General features: G+C 49.1%; 8 protein-coding genes across 8 annotated transcripts; 4 read left to right on the plus strand and 4 right to left on the minus strand.

Moving 5' to 3' along the window:
- Positions 1-1,333: 1,333 nt before the first annotated feature.
- On the plus strand, positions 1,334-3,420 carry N7519_002303 (transient receptor potential ion channel family protein; the record flags this gene model as incomplete). The annotated part of the gene is made up of 2 exons (XM_057289081.1): positions 1,334-1,709; positions 1,802-3,420. The coding sequence occupies 2 exons, from the start codon at positions 1,334-1,336 to the stop codon at positions 3,418-3,420; spliced, it is 1,995 nt and encodes a 664-aa protein (XP_057150283.1).
- A 4,508-nt stretch (positions 3,421-7,928) lies between these two features.
- On the plus strand, positions 7,929-8,232 carry N7519_002304 (uncharacterized protein; the record flags this gene model as incomplete). Its single annotated transcript, XM_057289082.1, has 2 exons — positions 7,929-7,957; positions 8,019-8,232. 2 exons carry the CDS (start codon positions 7,929-7,931, stop codon positions 8,230-8,232), a joined length of 243 nt encoding a protein of 80 aa, XP_057150284.1.
- Positions 8,233-8,380: 148 nt separating this feature from the next.
- N7519_002305 (alpha/beta hydrolase) lies at positions 8,381-9,675 on the minus strand (the record flags this gene model as incomplete). The annotated part of the gene is made up of 2 exons (XM_057289083.1): positions 8,381-9,194; positions 9,251-9,675. The coding sequence occupies 2 exons, from the start codon at positions 9,673-9,675 to the stop codon at positions 8,381-8,383; spliced, it is 1,239 nt and encodes a 412-aa protein (XP_057150285.1).
- Positions 9,676-10,769: 1,094 nt separating this feature from the next.
- Positions 10,770-11,444, minus strand: N7519_002306 (peptide-methionine-S-sulfoxide reductase; the record flags this gene model as incomplete). Its single annotated transcript, XM_057289084.1, has 3 exons — positions 10,770-10,803; positions 10,864-11,182; positions 11,273-11,444. 3 exons carry the CDS (start codon positions 11,442-11,444, stop codon positions 10,770-10,772), a joined length of 525 nt encoding a protein of 174 aa, XP_057150286.1.
- A 581-nt stretch (positions 11,445-12,025) lies between these two features.
- On the minus strand, positions 12,026-15,116 carry N7519_002307 (kinesin family protein; the record flags this gene model as incomplete). Its single annotated transcript, XM_057289085.1, has 3 exons — positions 12,026-13,023; positions 13,116-14,864; positions 14,957-15,116. 3 exons carry the CDS (start codon positions 15,114-15,116, stop codon positions 12,026-12,028), a joined length of 2,907 nt encoding a protein of 968 aa, XP_057150287.1.
- A 778-nt stretch (positions 15,117-15,894) lies between these two features.
- Positions 15,895-16,445, minus strand: N7519_002308 (uncharacterized protein; the record flags this gene model as incomplete). Its single annotated transcript, XM_057289086.1, has 2 exons — positions 15,895-16,380; positions 16,443-16,445. The coding sequence occupies 2 exons, from the start codon at positions 16,443-16,445 to the stop codon at positions 15,895-15,897; spliced, it is 489 nt and encodes a 162-aa protein (XP_057150288.1).
- Positions 16,446-16,660: 215 nt separating this feature from the next.
- On the plus strand, positions 16,661-17,358 carry N7519_002309 (uncharacterized protein; the record flags this gene model as incomplete). Its single annotated transcript, XM_057289087.1, has 2 exons — positions 16,661-17,117; positions 17,186-17,358. The coding sequence occupies 2 exons, from the start codon at positions 16,661-16,663 to the stop codon at positions 17,356-17,358; spliced, it is 630 nt and encodes a 209-aa protein (XP_057150289.1).
- Positions 17,359-18,650: 1,292 nt separating this feature from the next.
- Positions 18,651-21,494, plus strand: N7519_002310 (uncharacterized protein; the record flags this gene model as incomplete). The annotated part of the gene is made up of 2 exons (XM_057289088.1): positions 18,651-21,080; positions 21,150-21,494. 2 exons carry the CDS (start codon positions 18,651-18,653, stop codon positions 21,492-21,494), a joined length of 2,775 nt encoding a protein of 924 aa, XP_057150290.1.
- Between the last annotated feature and the right edge of the window lie 101 nt (positions 21,495-21,595).

Consider the following 21,595-nt stretch of genomic DNA (forward strand, 5'->3'; position numbering starts at 1 on the left):
GGGCTGGTGGCTACGTCATGCCACGAGATGGCCCTGTAGGGTATAGATCAGCAGCACATATTATTGAAGGCGAATGAGATATGTCGGGCACGATGGGAGTTCATGGATTCTCAATTCCTCCAATGCATATTTGAAGCTGTCGCCAGTGCAGATAACGTTGACTTGAGGGTATGATGACTTGTTGCGGTGTATTGTTGGAGTTGACCGTCATGCTTCACCAAGTTGTACGCAGCACAAAGCCACGTTTTGCATATCCATGTAGATGCTAGGGATCGCAGTGATTGTCGGTTGGTAAGTCTGATTGATCGAGCGAATCTTAAGTTTGCTTTGTCCTCGTCGCATGGCTGAAATACTTTTGATGTTAGATGTGTAGGAGAAACCAAGGTAATTAAGACCCGGTGTCTCAAGTATATGTACGAAAAAAGCATTATCAATCAATATATTTCCACGATATATTGTAGTGTGGTCTCGCCCACTCCATAACTTGGCTAAAATGATGGACGGGTTAGCTCCAGATCATAATCTCCCCATTGGGGCAGTGAAGTTGATGAAGTTCCAGATGTGAGAGCATTTCTATTGGTTGGACATTAACACCAGTCTTAGATTGTCCAATGAGAGACATGGATGGCCTCAAAACGCAATCGCCCCCATTCTAAATTTAGGGGAAATCAGATCCTTTTGAGACTTCCTAAAAGGGGAATGATCAGCTGATAATCAGGAAGCTCACGGAAAGACCAGACCACCTGGACAACACTATGTTGTATAAACTCAAAGCCAAGTGTTTCCCTGGAATGTGTCAACTGTAACTTGCCTAAGAATAGAAGTTCAGATGTGAACCTCGGGAGTTGGTAAAGATGGCTGTTTGCGGAACTAATCTGGCCCTGCTGACCGGTGGCGGCCGGGAGTTTTTCATGTTGCATTGGCTGATTCCTGGGCCTTGTGCCTGGAAAATTGCGAGAATAGGCCGAAAGAGATTTTCACTATGGAGAACTCCGTACAATATAGTAGGAATCGACATGATCGTCTAGACCTTTGGGGGCTGGGGCAATGTAGAGAGGCAAGAGGCTGGGATAACCAAGGTAACAAAGGAACACCGTTGATCACGACTCCGATGTACCGCATCATGTAGATAATAAAGCCAAGTCCAATCCGTTGTTTTGTGAATGCTGGTTGCCTGAGAGTATTGTTTCACCGCGCGACCCTGGGCGATCTCTTGGCTCCACACTGAGCGCTTACGTCGTACTGTGGAGTTGGATGATATCAGGAAAATCGAGGAAAAGAAAAAGAAAGAAATCCCCATCTTCTCTTTTTGACACTCACTCGTTTTGTCGCCATGCAACTGAATGGCTCCCTTTTCGGGGTTTTCATCCTCATCCTCCAGAGTCTGCAGCTGGTACAAGCAGAGAATCTCATCCAAGCCACCGGGCTTACACAATGTTCCGACAGTGCCGAAGTGACCGTGAATAACTTCAACGCGGTATTCACACCATCCAACAAGTCCATAAGCATCGCCTTTGATGGCTATTCTGAAGTGGCCGGAGAAGTGTATATTGATGTGGACCTCTTGGTATATGGATACAAAGCGTTCACCAAGACGTTCGATCCATGCAGTCTTGACCTGGCGGTATTTTGCCCTATGAAAGCCATCGAACTGCAAATTCCCACAATCACTCAAACATTGGGTGACAGTGTTCTCTCACAAATACCATGTTCGTCTACACTTCCTTGCGAATCTTTCCGGGCTTCGACCCAAAAAACCCGGCCCCGGGAAATGCAGCTCTTACTAACCGTTACGTCATAGCGATCGCCTATAGCGTCCCAGACATCGATGCAGTCATTCGCCTTAAGCTCAAATACAAAAATGGAGGTAAACAGATCACCTGCTTGGAGACCCGTGTCCGCAATGGAAAATCAGTCTACCAGGCTGGTGTGTCATGGACACTCGCCATCATAACCGGTCTCGGTCTCGTCACCTCCACGATCATATCGCTTCTCGGCCATTCGAACACGGCAACCCATCTGGCTTTCCGATCGCTCGCCTTTCTCGGATTCATTCAGACACAGGCAATGGCTGGGATGTGTTCGATGAAGCTGCCGCCCTTTGTGCAATCATGGACTCAGAACATGCAATGGAGCTTGGGAATTGTACGGTCGGATGCTCTGCAGACAATTGCGACCTGGTTTCAACGCGCCACTGGGGGTATACCCTCGGCTGTGTTGACATCCGCCGGTTCCATATCTGTTGTGCTGCAGAAGCGTTCCATGATTCATCGCAGAGACGCAGAGCCAGGGAGCCAAATTCTTCTTCGCGGTATTGAACGGGTTGGAATTCGTGATTCCATCGAACTGACCAACATCTTTATGACCGGATATCTATTCTACTACTTCATCACCGCAGTTGTCGTCGCTTGTGTAGGTCTGGTCCTGGTCGTCCGAGCTGTTCTAGCCAAAAAGCAGACATTGCTTCCCAAATTAGATCGCGCTGTCACTGTCACTGCCGATTGGAAAACAGTTCTCCGCAGTACCTTCTTCCGACTGGCCTGCATCGGATACCCACAGATGTGTATCCTGTGTCTCTGGGAACTGACTCGTCGGGATTCAGCTGCCGAAATTGTCTTGGCCATTACCATGTGGCTGGTCACGACCGCTGTCTTAGCCTTTGCTGCATTCAAGGTGTTCCAACGCGCGATTCGATCGAAACAGCAGCACAACACACCCGCGTACACGCTCTATTCCGACCCTGCCACTCTGAACCAATGGGGCTTCCTGTATATCTACTACCGCGCCCCGGTCTACTACTTCCTTGTCCCAGCTCTGGGCTACACCATTGTTAAAGGAATGGTTATCGCCTTCGCTCAGCCCTCACCGGTTGCACAGTCGATCGTTCTTCTCGTTTTGGAACTCGCCATGATGCTCGCAACTGCCATAATCAAGCCGTTCATGAGCAAGGGGGCAAATGTCGTTGCAATCACGATGACGGTACTCAATTCCCTCAACACGATCTTCCTGCTCGTCTTCTCAGATGTCTTTGACCAACCTGAGCTCATGACGGGTATCCTGGGAGTAATCTTCTTCATCCTGAATGCGCTATTCACTCTTGTGCTCCTGATCTACCTTTTGGTTGGTATGGTTTACGCCATTTTCTTCAAGAAGCCCGACACCAAGTACAAACCCCTTAGCGACGACCGCGACTCTTTCCGCTGGTCTCGCACCGGAACGACGACCGAGTTGTCGTCCCTCGAGAAGATCGCAAGAGGCGAGGAGGATGCAGAAGGCCACCCCCATCCTACGCGCGCTGTCACTGCTCCACCCAGTGACGAAGATGTGTCAATGGCGGCCAGAAGACCATATAATGATGTTGTGGACCCTTCGCTGCCGCTCTTCCCCGCCAGCTATGACCGTACTCGACGACAATCTTGAGGATTTAGAGCGGATTTCTCTATCTTTCTGTTTTCTTTTTTCCCATTTTCAAAGGTTTTGAAGCGAGATTTCTACTACTGCATTGGCGCATCGGTGCTTCGGGTGGTTATTGTACATATTCAAAATTGACGTTTCGGCCTTTGGCCTCGAGCCAGATACTATATTTCTAAAAGTTCCTTACTGTGTTGTCTTACATTGACCATGAACAACACCTACTACTTAAATCTTCCATTCTCTGATATTACCGCCACTGCATTTGGCAGCCGTAGGAGTTAGGCCAGGCGTAAAGCTTCTCAGATGCCCAGGTGATTATGTACCTATGCAGAGCACCCGTGGGCCCCAGGACCGTGGACATGGACGTCCAAGCGTAGGTTACAACATACATGCATGTATGTAGGTAGGGAACCTTAAGGAAAGATAGATCGTGTGGCCGACTTTCCGAGCTAGATCCCTTTCCTATTTCCTCCTATGTTCTTGAATCTGCATGTTTCATCGCCACATTCGGACATGCACAATGTTTGTACTTCTACCTACTATTGCTTGGCCGTGTCACTCGCCAAGTCCAATTCAACAGCACCGCAAGGCTGGTAGCTCGACAGCACAAGCTTAAGTTGGGGGGATTTTCCGGACTAGCATTTCAACAATCTTTGCCTGTACATGGACACCCTCCTGCCCTAACCCGTGTTGAGACACAGGCAGCATATCTTTGGTGGAAGGTAGGGGTGTGAATAGACACAATACTTGCTCCGGATTCCATGGCAGGCAGGATCTGCAGTGGCACGCTGTACTGCTGGTTTCCGCATAGCAAACAGGGAACGAAGTCTTTCAGACTCCTTCGAGTCCCAAAAAACCAAAGACTGGAGAATTTGATGGTCACTGGGATACTATTCAAGGGGTTTGTCTCGGTATGAATCATGTTCTTCTGCAAACCAAGGATGATTGGACATATCCAGTACAAACTAGCAAGGTGGTTGCCCTGATCGAAACTCGCGTTATCAAGCCGTCTCATTGGAGGACTAGAGATGTCCAAGAGTGCGCCAAAGCTGGCTCCTTTACCAAAGGATCTGCTCTGCTCTAAGCCTTGTTAGTAACTTATAAGCCATAATCAGAGCCGGTGATCATCAATGGTGACCACCGGGATGAGGAATTTCCCATGGTGTCGTAACAGCACAAGGGTCTCAACGGCCAGAAATGAGCCAAAAGTAGACAGAAGTTTAACCGTAACAGAAACTACCCAAGGAGAAGAACCATTGATGTGGTCCTCTGGAGCTGGCAAAAATGACCACCGAGATGTGGAAACCCATCAAGAAACCGAGCCAGCATGGAAGCCATAAAAAAGAACGAGGAGTTGGTACAAGACAACGAAAAACTGAGGATCATGGGATGGACTGACATCCCTCATTTCTACATGTCTGGTGGCCTGGTTCTTTGCGGAATACATGTTGCTACGTACGATTTGATACCCTTGCCAATGCTGGATATAGCCGAGGAGAAAAATAACGTGACGAGTGCTCTCACTGTTTGCACTCTTCATAATTTGATTTGATTCACATGGCATATGTTTCAAGATGTGTGATGATACGTACATATTTGTCTGGCCGAGCAATGTAAGGATTGGATTATCACCCTGGATTTCTTTTTTTACACTAACTTCTAAAATAAAATTAAAGTGTCGAATTACTGTCAAAATCGTTTCACAGTCCCAGCATTCACATAATGAGTCCAAGGGCATACCAGGGATGCGGCTGTGCTGTCATCCCTTGATTCATGCAACCAATTTGCGAGCCTAATATCAAATTACATGCGTTTTAGCCAAGGCTGAGCAGATTACGATCCTCATTTAGACACACCTCGACTATGCCATTCCAAGGTCTAAAATAGACTCGTCAGCTGGACCAAGACGGACCTTGTGAGTACCTTCCGATTCCGAAAGATCCCTTGTTTAAACACGAGGGATGTGGCCGAGGCCGGCAGTTTGATAAAACAGCTTACCGGCAAAGGAAGAACCGCTGGATTAAACAAGTTGCATTGACCACGTTCATGCGCGTGGGAAAAAAAGCCATCTAGGTACGGAGTACATTCCCAATATCTGTTAGCTGTTTCAGAGTCGACTCGTTATTTCGATCTCGTAGCATAGCTATGTTCGCAGCACGAGTTGCGATGGTAACAAGCTGTAGCTACATACGCTTTCGGAATCTATACCGAAGCCCACTGTGGATGAAGATGAACTATTGAGTTGTGTTTTAGACTGAAGGGTCCTGTAGTGATTGCCGAGGTGCATCAAATGTCCCAAAGAGGAAGCTATGTGGACGATCCCTTCCTCATCTGTCAACGCCCTAGTCAATTTCCCCCCTTGGATGATCCGTTTTTGGGACAAGTTTTTGCTTTTTCTTTTATGATAGGTAACATCAAGAAGAGCACCCTTAGAAGAAGGGTCCCATTGAGTTTCTGTAAGCTTCAGGGGCTGCGTTTCAGTCTAAAATAAGGGATGAGTTCTTAGCCTCGAGTTCTCAGGGCTGAGATCGCTGTGGAGTTGCATATCACGAACTGCAACGCCAACGCATGTACTCCGTACCACCGGATCAGCTGACCTGAGACTAATGATCGGCTTGAGGGGTTCGGGCTTAGCGAGCCAAGTGACCGAGGTGTAGCATATGAAGATAAGGTTGCTGGAATTCCGCGGACGTGCCTTGCATAAACAGGAGACCTAGCCAAACATTTCTTAGGGGAATGAGCAAATTTGGATACGCGTGGGAAAAGCAACCTTATTATCCTGAAACACTGGTTTCCATATGGCGATAGTGGCTTGGGCTTAGCCAAAAACTGAAAAAGAAAGCCAATAATGCGCGTATATCTGTATAGTTAGTGTACGCGGTACGGTCCACTGCCCTCGGTCCGCAAAGTATAGCAGAATTCTGTTATCCCCGAGGAGACTTTGTTACCACATAGGGATCAGCGTCAGCACACTCAGTTAGCCTTTGACCAGACCCTCAAGCTCGTTGCGTGTCTCGTAAACGAATGATTGAAGATTGAGCCCTTTGATTAGCGAATAGGCTCAGGTCTCAGTGGCAGTCCTGAGACTTTCCAGTCTTTGGACTCGTCATAATCGGCATTAACAAGGCAATACATGTGCCCCCTTTTCTTAGGTACCCTCCAATTTCGAGTTTCCGAAAATAAGTCACTCGCATTTCGGTGATCTTCGGATTTTGGCACAGTACCTAAACATTCCTGTATTTGTAATCATGGCGATGCAAAATGACCATTAAGGCCCAAGGCTGGCAAGGTATGACTGGTATGGACCTGTTACTATCAAAATATCTTGCGCCAAGAGTAGAGTGCCCTAATTCCAACTCGCCGTTGGTGGATCTACAGCGTTGATGTCAAGAAAGGGAAATGAAGGAAACACGCAGCAGGCGCGCGTGGGCCGGGAATGCAGCAGCGTGAGCCTTGTTTTATTTTATTTTCTCTTTTTGACCTCTTAGAGCCGAGCCCCTGGTTAATACTTGGCCATGTGATCGACCACGTTAGCCTCCGACATTGTTTCACCCTGGAAGGTTTGCACGCGAGGATGCCGGCCATTGCGAAGCGCTTTTGCCGCCAAGGATAGCTCGGGATCTGTTTGTTTCAAGGAGCACTAGACCCTTGAAAATGACGTCTGTCTCTTCAAATGGAGATCGTGATCTTGACCCTTGTTTGATAGCTCTGTCGAAGATCCGTTTGCAGAAACTCGAACTGATGTTTACTGGACCCCCTCGCTTCATTCCGTGGCACATATGTCGAATGTGTGGATATTCCTAGACCTGAAACATGTGGTTGGCCATGTGCTGAAGAAGAATGTTGTATTTACGCTCAGGATGATCGTAAAAGCGGGTCTTAGGTCCACGCATCCTCATGCGGCTGGTACCTGCCTCCTAGCCCCGGCCCGGTTACCTGCATTGCAGCCAATAAGAGCGGACTTGTCGCTTGTTTTGCATATATGGGCCGAACGGGTATGTGCTTTTTGCTATGGGGCCCTCGGAGTTTGCCGTTTAAGGAATCCCAGCACCGGCATGGTTCATGCAGACTCAGCCTTGGCGAACGTTTGAGCTCAAGGGTCGAGATGCCATCATAGGCCCATGGCAGGTGGGGGTTATGCAGTCGATGAAGATCTTTTCCTTGTTTCCTCCTTCGTTTAGCTCGTAATGTCCATGTGGACCATGATGCGAAGCTCAAGCTCGCGTGTTCGGCCGTAAAGGCATGCCGTCCTCATGCATAGCGTCAGACCTGCAGTGTATATATAGGAGCTCATGCTCAGTTGTATTCTGGCCATCATCAACTCAGAAACTCAATAATTCTTCATCTCTACGGCTCATTTCTAAACATACCGGTCAAAGCCAAGCGCATACCTCGCTCCCCACAGTACCTCAACCTTCTGTCTTTCTACTGGGCCACTTCACAGTGACTTGACTCTTTGATTCCTCCGGGCATCCTGTGAGAACCTCACATCTATCACCAACCAGCCACACACAATGTCTATTCCGGAGCCAATAACCACAACGTGAGTATATCTATATTCAAATGCATCCTTGTATCGACCAACTAACCGGCCTTTTCCGCAGCGTTGCCACCAGCACCAGTCCAAACGCCGTAAGCCAAGACAACATCAGCCAAGTACCCGGAAGCATCCGCAGCAGCATGGAACGATTTGCACGAGCACCAGCTTCTGAGGGCCCTTACTTTGCCGGTGCGCGGATGCTAGAGAGATCGGCACACCTCACGGGGCTATCAAGTCAACTCAATGCCATGGAGGAGATTCTGAAGTCTGGAAGTTAGGAAATAAAAGCAAATGAATTTAAAAAAAAAGAATAACCCAACACCAACTTCCATGTATAGCGGGTCTATCAAATGGAACCGAACGAGAGACCAATGCGAATATACCCCAAACCTCCCGCTCAAGAATGGATATTTCGTGTATCCTTGTTCAAAGTAAATCGAAAATGTAAGATGCTACTTCCTCGTACTTGGTACTGGGGAACTCATGTCCCGCCTCGTAGAACTTGAAGACAACGTTGCCACCCAGGGCAGCCGTTGCATCTGGAACAAGCTCACTTCTGACAATGATTGAATCATTGTTGCCACATAGAATGTGAACTTTGTTGTCTGCCAATTCCTCATTTTCACTGTTTGGGATGCCATTCTTTGCAGTTAAATACTCGCCAAGACGAGTCCATGTGTTCCATTGACGCTCTCGCAGGATTGGGCCAAAACGCATGCTAGACATGAATGCGTGGACAAACCCTGGATGATTATTCACCTGCCACTCCACAGTAGACGGGATGTTGATGTGGGGGTATGCTCGGGACAGGACTTGGGTTGCTGCAGCTCTCTGAGAAGGCAGTTCCTCGGAAAGTACATCCGCGGCATTGAGCTTCTTGTTCTTTGGCTTGGGCCTGGTCAAGGGGCCTGCTTTCAGTCGACGGGTAACCAAGTATGCTAAGATATTCTCAGGCATAAGGCCCTTTGAGTAAAGGAGTCGACTTTGGAAACTGATTTGCGAATCGCGGAGCAAGCCCGAAGGGGCTAGGAGCACCAATGACGACAGAAGCTGAGGAAAGTACGATGCAAAGGCAGCGGCAATGCCACCCCCTAGAGAGTACCCGGTAAGGCAGAATTTACCGGACTCTGCGCCTGTCCAAGAGATAGGCGATGATGTCAGAGCGAGCAAGATCTGTGTCGAGAAGAGGCGGTCGTCTTGTGGAAGATCAGCAGGGCAATCGGAATAACCTCTTCCAAACCTATTTTCTTCAGGTCAGTTATAAAATCGAAGCTTTGGATTGTATGCAACACCTACAAGTCAAATAGCATCACACGGCAGCCGCGATCCACCAGCGCATGGGCCACCCCGCCGAGCGAGATACACGGCGTGGTGATACCGTGCACGAACAGCACCTTGGGTCCATCTTCCGGGCCCCATTCATACACTCGCATCGACCCATACGGGCTAGCAACATCACGAGCACCAGGAAATACATCAGGCGGGAGCGGAAGTTTGCGTCTCTCCGACTCGGATATGCCGGGCAAGACTGTCGATCGAGGCGAGACCAGAACAGTCTGGGACGATTCGTTACGAGGAAAAACTGATCGAGCTAGTAGACCAAGTGTGAATGAAGCCCCAGTCACTGCTAGCAACTGAAGGTGAGTCTGGTTGTTCGAGAAGGCACCGGAGAGGAAATCCACGGTTTGGTTGTATAGAGCCATGGGAGCCATGGTTGCCATTGCGGGCAGTCCCCTGGAAGAACCAAGTTCCGTCAAACAGTGGAAAGGCGTTGTGATGCAATATTGACTATATACCTGAGCTGATGCCGAGAATAATGAAGAGAGGGACTGGCTATGGTAGACAACTGCAGAGAGTTGGAAGAGACTGTCCTGTTGGGAGGAAGTGCCCGAGGGCTGAGACCGAGGCTGCTGCCGTCCACCCGTAGACGGGGTTGTTGACCCCATGTGTCTGATAAGATTAGATAAGACCGAAAAAGCACGGACCCGGAAAATTGCAAGGTTGATCTCAGGTACTCTAGGCGTAACGTATAGAGCCTCATTCAACATCAATTTCAAGGTCAGAATACTGAATATGGGCAGCATAATCTCTCTGCAATTGCCCCCAACAATTAAATATTACATGTATACAGCCCTCCTCACAGAATGGGAACAGGTCCACCAACCAGACCCGGCCTGGGCAAGCCAATGAGACTACATATGTACAATTAAGACTTAGTTGATACCCCTTTACCTACATTTTTACAATGTTATCTTATCCTTTCCAACAATATACGTATCCTTTGATCAATATAAATCGAAATACAACTATGGTGAAAGAAACAGGGCTTGCGGTCTGCTTAGCCATACTTTAAGCCTATCATTCTGCATAGCGAATTTTCAACCTTGGAATATATCCATACATAGCACATAAGCTTTAGAGTGAGCCCTGGAGGAATAGTGGTCTAGGGAGATGGTAAATAGCTTATAGCCTTACCCTCCATTCTGCATATATATAGGCTTGTGCAAGATAAACCTAGAGAAGGTCACCTTCAAAAGCCAAAACCCATCCAGTCACTGAAGCAGTATGTTAACGTCGCTATCACCTCTTATATCCATCACCAAGTGCATTACGAAACACTTACAATTATTCCAAACTAGTCCTTTAGGAGAGAAAAGACCTATAACTAAGTAGTCTTATGCACTAAACCAGGGCCTAGAAGAAACCAGGAACAAGCACAAAGTTCCATATTATAGGTATTGACTTTTGTATTCAATCTTATTCGCGCGGACATTATGAAGACACAGACTAAAGTAGATTACAATTTAGGACCTAGTCAATCCGTCAAAGGAGGGAAAGGTCGGATGAAGCTAAAAAGAAAGAAGTTAGCAACCTGATCAAAATGGAACTCGAAGGACAGGGACACATACTGCGCAGGACACTCATATCCGGCAGGGTTATTCTGAAGATAGAGCTGGTGATACTCCTCCGCATCCCACCACTGGCCTGCCGGCAGGACCTTGGTAGACAGCGGCGTTTTATACCACTGCTTGCTGACTTTGTCTGTAATCTCCTCCGCGATCTTATGTTGCTCGTCCCCGTGCGTAAAGATCGCACTGCGGTATTGTGTGCCAACATCCGGGCCCTGTCGGTTTTCTGTTGTGGGGTCGTGCATGCGGTAGAAGAATTCGAGGAGCTGGCGGTAGGTGACAATTGAGGGATCAAAGACTATCCGGAGGGCCTCGGCGTCTGTGGAGGGGCAAAAATAATTAGTATTTGAAGATGCGATCGCGATAAGCTACTCCGCGTTATTATTGTCTTGGATAGTACAGCACTTACGGCCAGTTGTACCGGAGCAGACAGCTTGGTACGATGGTGACGAAACTGCGCCACCGCAGTAGCCCACCTTGGCGTCAAGGAGGCCTTTGCCGTTGCCGAAATTCTTGCGGTACAAGTGCTCAACGCCCCAGAAGCAGCCGGCTGCTACGGTCGCGGTCTCTGTGCCTGACATTTTGCGGGATTGTGTTTCTGGAGTCAGGGAAAAAGCTGGGCTGGTGGAAAAGGAACGGAAGAAGCGTGAGAAAAGGTTCGAGGCAATCGGGGCGGCGAAAGTCATCTGAAATTCTGGTGATGGTGGAGACGTACTTGATAAGTGGGGATGGTCGGGGGTTCGGCAGTGAAAGGGGCCGTACAGGGTGCTGTGGCAGTAATAGAAAGGGAGTAGTTTGAGGAGAATAGATGTAAGAATAAAAGAATAAAAACAAAGGGAGAAAAGGGTAAAAGAGAAGAAATAGAAGGGAGCTCGAGAATGGGAGCTTCGAGATGGCGTCATTTCTTTACAAAGCAGCACGGGAAATCCGGAAGGGATTGAAGATTAGGGCTTCCGATAACCCTATCCGATTGTCATGGTTATTGTACAAAGACCTGCTGAACACCAACAAATGCAACAGACAGAAATGACAGGACAAAATAAAATAAGAATTCCGTACGAATGTACAAAAAAAAGATGTGGTATCTGTTACGCGCCAACAAAACGCCAATTCCAAACAATCGAGAACAAAATCAAAACCATTCATGAATGATTTGGAGCCGTCACCAGAATCCACTACCACGCTTGTGAGTTGTGGTCAGTAGGGGGCGCTGCCATCGCACTGAGACGGATGGCATCTCTGCTGGATAGGCTGATATTTCGAGGTCGACCGTCTCCGCCAAAGTTGTGCGGCGTCCCGTGTGTTTCATGACTGGGAGAGTATGAGGACTCAAGACCCGAGGCTTAGTGTCGTGTTCTCTCTCGCTCTTCACCATGCGCCGCGCTTGGGATGCGGTGAACATGTGGTTGTCTGCTGGCGGAGTTCCGTAGGTATTGGAAGTCGGGCTGCGACGACGGTGGACTCGCATGGCATTGGAGGATTGAGCGCCAAACTGTCCACTAGCGATCCGCCCACTAGACATACGTCGCATGGCCGAATTGATCTTTATTGCTTCTTCCTTGTCCGACTTCCAGTTGTCCCTGTTTTCAGATACTGGACTGCTCGAGAAGTTCCCGCTGGGACTACGAACCGCAATCCGTGATGGACGTTCCGTCGAGGTGCGGTTCATAAAGCTGCTTCCTTCAATATCACGAAGGGGGGAACTCTCTCTTCTTGAAAGAGGAAGACTGGATGAAGGTGGTGGTGCCAATGGTGAGCTGCCAGTTTTCTTGGTCAAAAATCCTGCCTTAAAGCGACTGTTGTTCTTTTGAACATTCAAGGCAGGCCCCGCGAATTCGGCAGGCTCATCGGGGGTAGGAGAGATTGAACCCGATGGGCTTACAACCCTCGGAATATTTCGTGGAATGGGAGATCCTGATCGAGGCGGCAACAATGAGTCTTCGAAGCTGGATTCATCGGCGGAGTCGACCTTCTTAGGGGTCTTTTGGAACTCGGTCAAGGTGCCGTCTTCCTCATCGTCCTTCCATCGGACGGATCGCTTGGGAACCTTTACCTGGACTTTCTTTGGCGTAAAGCTGACGCTCTTCCGGCCGGCAGTTCCTTTACGGCGACGGGGAGAGCCTTTAGTTGGCGAGGCAGGAGCAGCAGGGGTGAGTGTGACTGGGGGGGTTCGCATTCGATACAGGTGGCAAGCTCACCAAGCTGAAGCGCTTCTTTGTTTTCGTGGGGCTAGGAGGCCTGGCAGAGCTGACGTTCGGGGACAGACGGCATGGTGCCATCTGGTTTGACAAGGTTGGTTGCCACGTTTGAACAATCCTCTAACATCTTTGTAAGGATCGCCCGTCCCTTTTTAATAGCCTCGCTTGCGTTTAGCTGCATGATATCCTCAATGGAGCTCATCATCTCGAACTGTGCTTGCAACAGAAGCTGTACAGCAGCAGCTTCTCCAGCCTTGTCCTGTTCTATCACCGCTGTCAATGCTTCGCGCTCTGCATTGGACCGAAGAAGTTCTGCTTCTCGGTTCAAATTGGCGTAATCGCTGTCATCCGTAATATCGAACTCTCGAAGCTGCTTTGCCGAGTTCTCGACCGCCGAGGTCACCGCTCGGTCCCAGGTGTTTTTTGATAATTTCTGGTTGTAATGATGTCTGCTACCTTCCAGTTCAAGTAGGATTCCCTGCGCCGATTTGCGAACAGCATACAGGTTCGATAATCCCTCCTCATTTTCGCGCGCGGCGCAAACATTATCAAAAGCCGCAATCCAAGACGATAAAATGCCAATTCTGCGGCCGATTTGTCTTAGTTTCAGCATGTTGTTGGTCTTCTCTTGCCTCACGGGCAATGTGTGTTCGTAAGCATTGCGAATCCGGGCGACACCCTCGCGCAGAACAGCGTCCTTCTTCTCACCCTGCTTGCGGAATTTAGCAAAGGCCACCTTTTCATAGTCCTTTGCCTGTGCTTTAAGCTCATTGATCAAATTCATTTGCTCGTCAATCTTGACCAAAAAGTCCTTCACGTGTCGGTTAACGTTGAAGACATTCCGTGTAACCTTGGTCTGGATATTCTTCGCTCGATTCGCGTAACGAAGGGTATTTTGGGTCTCATCAAAGTGCTGGCTTGAGGGGCTGACGCAGACTATCATGACTGTCTTGCAATTTCCACCAAGAGCAAACTTGAGTAACCGAGTAAGTTTTGAGTTACGGTAGGGGATATGGTTGCGCTTCCGCGGGTCGCAAAGTGCATTGATGCAGCTTCCCAGGGACAACAGAGACTTGTTGATATTGGCACCTTCGAACAGACGCTCTCCTCTGTTCTGTGTCGCGCTGGCACGCTCACTTCCCGCCAAGTCGATAATACTGAAAGTGGCCATGGTATGTGGCTCATTAACGTCCGCGTTTCGATCTTTTTGCGCGACGTTGATTTGAAGGACGGCATGCGATCGGGATGAAGTAGCATTTGCTGCGGTAGGAGACATGGTGCGGCGCTCATTTCCTCGCATGATCATGTCCATTACCTCACCCACATTCTGCGGGTGGTAACTTGAGAGCCCAGCAACTGAGACTGACTGGTTCGAATCCTCCCGCAGCATCAACCCACCCTTTCCACTGCTACCACTAGGGACAAGCAAGTCACGGATGGTTTCGTTATAAATCTCGAGGTAGGAAAGTGAAACTTCAGTCGACTTTTCGCCTGCCCGTTCGTCAATCCGCTCAAACAGCTCCTGCATAGTGAGAAAGATGATACCGGGCTGTTGGGCAGTTCCGGTGATTGTATGGGTCTTTCCACATCCGGTAGCTCCATACGCAAACACCGTCGCATTGTATCCGTCGAGCACGTTGTCGAGCAGGCTGCGTGTTGTAGATTCGTATACCTCTCCCTGGGAGGTATTTTGGTCGAAGACGCGATCGAAGGCGAAGGTCTGGTCCTTGACACGTTTACCATTTGGTACCACGCTCCTAGAGAACTTTTGGACAGGATTGTCCTCTGGGGGGGTCAAACACCCTAGTCCAGTTAGGATGTTGGACCCAATATTCATAATGCATAGAATACTCACAAGCAGCGGTCGTCAATTACTTTAACGATAGATCGTATACCCTTCTGGTTAAGCTTCGGTGTCGGCGCACCTGCGAGGGAACCGTCGCCGAGGAACAGAGGACCCTCGTCACATCGTGTGATCTGGGCTGCCTCCCTGATAGTAAAAGGACGGACTCTGACTGCAACGCTGATCGAGGAAGCGCCGTCGGAGGCAGCCATATTGGAAGGTCGGGTCGGATCAACCCCAAATCGCGAAGCTGTTTTGCGGGGCCGGTACGTCAGGCAGTTGGCGACACCCTGCAATGGCAAGGCCAAGGGGTAAGCTTGGTTAGTTGTCGAAAATAAGGAATGTAGAGGAGTCGAAGAATGGATCTCAAGTTGTATGGGGTAGGGGGTGCAGGTATTCTCCGAGGGGGGCACCTTGAAGCGATTTCATTTGTTGATGCATGAGCGTGTTGTCATCTAGTGGTTGCTCCGAGCAACGGTTTTATAGTGGAGTTTGGTCCTTCGGCCGTGGCAATACCTGTCATTCAATACTAAGAGTACTTAGTCACACATTATGTTGTGTGTTTCAGGTGCTGAACACGACTTATCTGCTCTATTCCCACCTACTATTTTCTCATTGTTCAAGATCGGCCGAATTGTGGTTACAATTAGGCTTTTTATAGTATTAACCCCCGGATGTTTGACAATAAGCTGTAGGAGGTGATTGTGATATTATTATGACATCGACTATCACTGTAACAATTCTCCAAATTGCATATAATAAGCAACAACGCCAGCTATCATTACCATAAAGCGTGTGTATTTGCTCCAGAGTTATAGACAAGCTATCAGCGAGAAACATCGCTTTCGGTGTTGCTGTTGTGCTAATACCATTTTTCGCCTGAACAAACGCCATATGATGCTTTGAATCATTAAAGCCCTCCCTCTGAAACGCCGAAAGCCACAGACGTATATCGTCTGACCTAGCTCTTTCTCGCAAGTCACAGTGACCCTAACCTCGTTCCTCTGGCTCATCATCGTAGACCGGCATGACGACATCCCAGCCTTTATCCTCACCATCAAGGTCCATATCAAGACCGCCATTCTGACCCTCACTGGATTTGTGGAAGCGGAAGGCAATTGAATGCCCATTCTGAAGACCGGCCTCCATTATAGTTACTGGATTTTTTTGTGACTTGCCCTTATTCCTCTTCGGGGCATCCTCGGTGTCTATTTCTGGTGCATCTGCTTGGAGGCGCTTCCAACCTTTCGAGAGGTCCGCTCGGTCGACCGGTTCACCGAACTCAATATCACAGGAGTCGTCAGGAAGAACATCGCCATTTATGTTGGTAATTTCTCGCGATTGCAGAGCATCCAGAAGCCGTTCTTTGGCGAAGTCGAGTGATTCGTGGGGTTGGAGCATCAGAAGGACAGTGGTTTTATGCTTCTTGAAGAGGATGGTCAGAGCGCGAGAGTCGGTTTTGGATTGTCTGGGAGGCTTCTCGATAATTAGCTATCCTGTATTCGATAATATTGTTTTGAAAATGCCAATTCACATACCATCTTGGAGATTGTGTGGGGATTAAAGGGTAGCTCGCGTGCATGTAATAATTGATTTGGGAGAGTGGCAGAAGGCGGAGAATCCTGCGGGACTCCGAGTTCCGCGCTCCCAATTTCTGAGCTTTGCCAGCATCAGCTGCTCACATTCACCACATTCTTTATAGCCAACCCGTGAAATTTGTTGCTAGTACCCTTATTCTTCTTTTACAAGCCTCATCATGGAGGCCAATCACCCTCCATCTACCGACTCGGCGCATAATTCTATCGTCCTCAAGATCGTACATTGGGACAAGCTGTTTGAATCCGACAGCCCTCCACGGTTAGGAATTGAGTTCGGCAAGCGGCTACCGTATGCTACCATGTCTGCTTTCTCGACTGGAATGGCACTCGGGTACTATCACGGCAGCAAAAGGGCAGGGCTTGTGTTTCGGGCCGAGAATGCGCATCGTTTCCCCACGACATCGACAGGGTGGTTCCAGTATCATAAAACCAAAAACTATATCAGTGTGGTCGGAGGTGTCAAGGATGGCATGAAGATGGGATTTAAGCTCGGTGCTGGCGCACTTGCATTCTGTCTATTCGAGGAGACAGTGGACTATGCTCGGCATGATGAGAGAGACTTTTTGTCGACAGTCACTGCTGGACTGTCATTCTCCGGAATATACAGCTTGCTTGGTAAGAAACTATTCCGCTTGGGCACACTTGCTGGAGGAACCCGGAACTGACCTAGTTTGCCCACACAGCTCGTCACGATGTCTACACTGCCGCCCGCACAGCGAAGCTTGGGTTGAAATTGAGCTTGACCTACGGTCTTTTGCAAGATGCCCTTGGGACTTTGAAAGGAAACAGCCCTGCCTACATTGATTTCTTCCTCGGTAACCGTCGGTCTAAGGTTGAGAAAGAAGGATCAATCTGATCATAGGCGGGCCCATATCACAAAGCCTCCCTACATCCTTCTGTGTGTCGATGTTCCAATCTCACTGCAAGCCTGAGAGTCCCCAATGCCGAGAACCAATATTATAGGCTCTCCCATTTCACTCCCTAGGACGCTCTTCCGTGTTCGATGAAGAAATGGCTGCTATGTATCCTGCTGCAGACGGCGTACATTCGACGCTAGCGAGATGAGCCACATATCCGAGTCAATGCCGTCCCAATTACTATGTCTAGGACCTCATCGAACCACTCTGAGATATTTAGTCCGGTGACCACCCCGGCCTTTCTTCATCTGATCGAGATTCTTGGCAGCAACGTTCACGCCACACTCTTGGTTACTTGTATTATTTGCTTTTTTTTTTGATACCCACCTGTCCAATTCGCGTCAAACCAAATGAATATCTTTGCCCCCGGGGTGCTACATTAGGGACACGTGACCCATCGCCGGATTCTGTGTTGGAGTATGATCATGCTACAAGTCGATTAGCAAAGCCATTGTGGCGTGACTAGATCGCATTTAGACTAGATTCTGTAACTCTACAAAAATATCAAACCATTAATCTAGAACTACTCCGTACTGGGTGGATACATGGCCCTGGAATTAATGTAATATAACGTGAAGACAAGTCTGATGCCTGTCACAACACAAAGAGGTATGAAATAATGTAAACCAGCGGGTTTAATATCCTGAGAGTGACGCCTACGCTGTATGTCTTCCTAATTGGCGTCCGTGGGTTTCTTTGTTTCCGGGGATAAGCAAAAAGATATAGAGAAAAGATCGGCCCGGATGCTGCAGGTTCAAAGGATGGTGATTGACCGCTCAGTGCTGACGTCCCCCACTAAAAAAAAAAGAAAAAGAAGGAAAAGAAAACATCTTCAAGGGCAATATGTATCTATACTGATCTATATTGATTTTGCAAAATTTTAGAATAATTCCAAACCAGAGTGGAGGTTCTCATAGAGTTCCGAAGACTCCCAGGTGATCTCGGTGGAGAAACCGCATTTGACGTCGCTGATTCGGAAAACCCCCCACCTCAACACCTTTAGCTCGAACTTGTCGTCTCTGACCTTTTTTTCCCATTTGCTTCTCCTCTGTATCTTACGTCTATGTCTGTCCGTTGAACTCCGCGATAGCAATTGGGCGCTGAAAATGCCGATGCGAAGTTCGACGCTGCTTTCGTCGACGTCATCGATTTATTGACCTCTTCATAACCTGGGAGAAATAATTGACCCATCTATCCCACATCCTCACTCGGAATCGCGATCTACATCACAATGCGTCGCCATGGCAGGTCCAGTGGCGGTCCAACCAAGGCCGTCTCGCCTTTGTCCGACACGGTATCCCTCATACGTTCGTTCGATTCGGTCATGAACCCAAACCGACCCGCGCGCCCCTCGCCCTTGGCCTCCTCCCACATCAAAGCTTTGCCCTTGGAACTGGTAGATCGGTTGCGATCTTTCCCGCTGTTCCAAGCTACTCCGGAATCCTTTTTGATCGAGGTTGGACAGCACCTGCGCCCACAGCTCCACGCGCCCAACGATTATATCTTGACGGAAGGCGATGAGGCAAAGGCAATATACTGGCTGGTGCGGGGTGCCGTCTCGGTCACGTCTCGGGATGGCGAGAGTATATACGCCGAACTCAAACCCGGTGCATTCTTCGGGGAGATTGGATTGCTCATGGACCGTCCTCGCACTGCGACCATTATCGCCCGGACTCGATGCATGCTGGTCGTGCTGACAAAAGACGACTTTCGGAATATATTGCCTCGGTTTCCGGAGGTTGAACAGGCGATCCGGGAGGAGGCAGAAGAGCGGTTGATGATTTTAGAAAAGAAGAAAAAAGAAACCTCCGCACCTGCACTGGATTTGCCGAGCCCGGCACGAAGAGGCTCAAAAAGACTGCGCGAGAGCTTTTCAAAGGATCTAACGGTTGTAGAGGATGATGGGGACTTGAATGCCAAGTCTGTGTACAAGAAGAGGAAGTCACCGAGTCCCGGTCGGCGGGATGGCTCCAGTGCATTGGCAAATGGATTGGTCAACGTACGTCTCTTACTTAAAGAGCTGCCGCTTTTTTCTGGTTTGCCTGCCGATATTCTCCACTACCTTGGTCTCAATGCCCAACCGCGATCTTTCCCTCCATTTACCGACATCATACAACAAAATTCCCAGGGCCGTGAGCTCTACTTCATTGTTCGCGGCGAAGTGGAGGTTCTTACGGAAAAGGCGGAGATGAACCACCCCTCACCAAACAAACACAGCCCAAACGGATTCATTGAACGGCCTGGAATTGAGGTCAAAGCTAGGCTCAAGCAAGGCCAATACTTTGGTGAGGTGGTCAGCCTAGATTTAGCACCTCGGAGAACTGCTACCGTTCGATCTGTAACTTCGGTTGAGTGTTTAATGCTCGACGGTGACGTCCTTGCTGAATTTTGGGAGAAATGCCCTAGCGACGTGCGGGACCAAGTCCAACGCACTGCCCAGGCAAGGCTCCAGGCGGCAGCCGATGGCGATGTCGTTATGTCTGACGAAGCGGAACCACAACCATCTATTGGTGATCTTGCCCTTGACGATAGAGTAAAGATCACATCATCGCGGCGACGGTCAATGCCACTACTTACCCTCACTGAAACTGAACTTGATGGACCCCATCAATCCTCGCATGTCGAGGATCAAGATCAGGATGTGTTGCGGCCCTCCGACCCCGACCCATACTTCAGCATTGGTCTGGATAAAGTCCGGATGCGAAGTCGACGCGGCTCACTGGCACCATTAGCCCCCGAGGAGGTATCAGGAGAACAGCAGCGCTCATCTCCCACGGAGCCGCGCTCTGCCAGTTCCTCAACCATCGCTCTTCCCGAAACTGCCAGCCTCTCCACGTCGTCTCGGACCGAGCGGCCCCGGATCGACGGCTCCAATGGATTACTCCCAGACAGTGTATTGCTGAACATTTTCCAATTCCTTGAGCTTCACCACCTTCTTCGGATTCGGGCTGTATCGTCCCATTGGTCAGAGCTCTTGACTAAATCTGCGGACGTGGTTCAAGATCTAAATTTGAGCGTCTACAACCGCAAGATTACAGATGACGTTCTTATTAAGATCATCTGTCCCTTTGTCGGCAATCGAGCCCGATCGGTCAATATCAACAATTGCTTTCACATCACCGACGAAGGCTTCACCGCGTTGGCCGCGACTTGCGCCCCAAATACGACCGTGTGGAAGATGAAGAGTGTGTGGGATGTAACGGCCTCTGCCATACTTGACATGTCCAGCAAAGCTACGAATATACAGGAGGTAGACTTGAGCAATTGCCGCAAGGTCGGAGACACGCTTCTTGCCCGTATCATTGGATGGGTAGTGCCCGCCGACCAGAAGATGGGCGAGAAACAGTCATCTATCAAGCCCACAATCCAGACAGCAGAATGTACAGTGTACGGCTGTCCACAGTTGAAGAAACTCACTCTCTCATACTGCAAACATGTCACCGATCGATCTATGCACCACATTGCGTCTCACGCCGCTGGTCGGATTGAGGAAATGGATTTAACTCGTTGCACCACAATCACTGATCAAGGGTTCAAATACTGGGGGAATGCTCAGTTCACCAACCTGCGAAAGCTTTGCTTAGCGGATTGCACATATTTGACGGATAACGCCATTGTGCATCTAACTAATGCGGCCAAAAACTTGGAGGAATTAGATCTGGTAAGTCAAGTCTTCGCCGGGCTCTGTCAAGCTAAACGTGAAATATCATGGTTTACTGATGGTTACCAGACCTTTTGCTGCGCATTGTCAGATACAGCAACCGAGGTCCTTGCCTTGCAATGCTCACGTTTGAAGTATCTCAACATGGCGTTCTGCGGCTCTGCAATTTCCGATCCCTCCCTAAGGAGCATCGGTCTTCACCTACTTTCTCTTCAACATTTATCGGTCCGGGGCTGTGTTCGAGTCACTGGAGTAGGCGTCGAGGCCGTCGCGGAGGGCTGCCACCAACTCCAGGTTTTCGATGTCAGTCAATGCAAGAATCTCGGACCCTGGCTTGAGGGCGGTGGTGCTGTCCACTACCAGCCGAGAGTCCAATTTAAAACTGTCGCCCCGAACAAGAAGCTTCCTCGATGAGCAAGCAATCCATAGAAAGCTTGACCTTTTCGTTGCACACCCCTACCACGGTTTCTATACCGTTACTTTTTTCCTTCCACGACGACGCCTGGTGTGACGCC

The sequence above is a fragment of the Penicillium mononematosum genome (genome assembly GCF_028829835.1).
Source record: "Penicillium mononematosum strain IBT 11891 chromosome Unknown utg000002l:1.0-8112719.0:1.0-8118358.0, whole genome shotgun sequence".
Taxonomy (NCBI): Eukaryota; Fungi; Ascomycota; class Eurotiomycetes; order Eurotiales; family Aspergillaceae; genus Penicillium; species Penicillium mononematosum.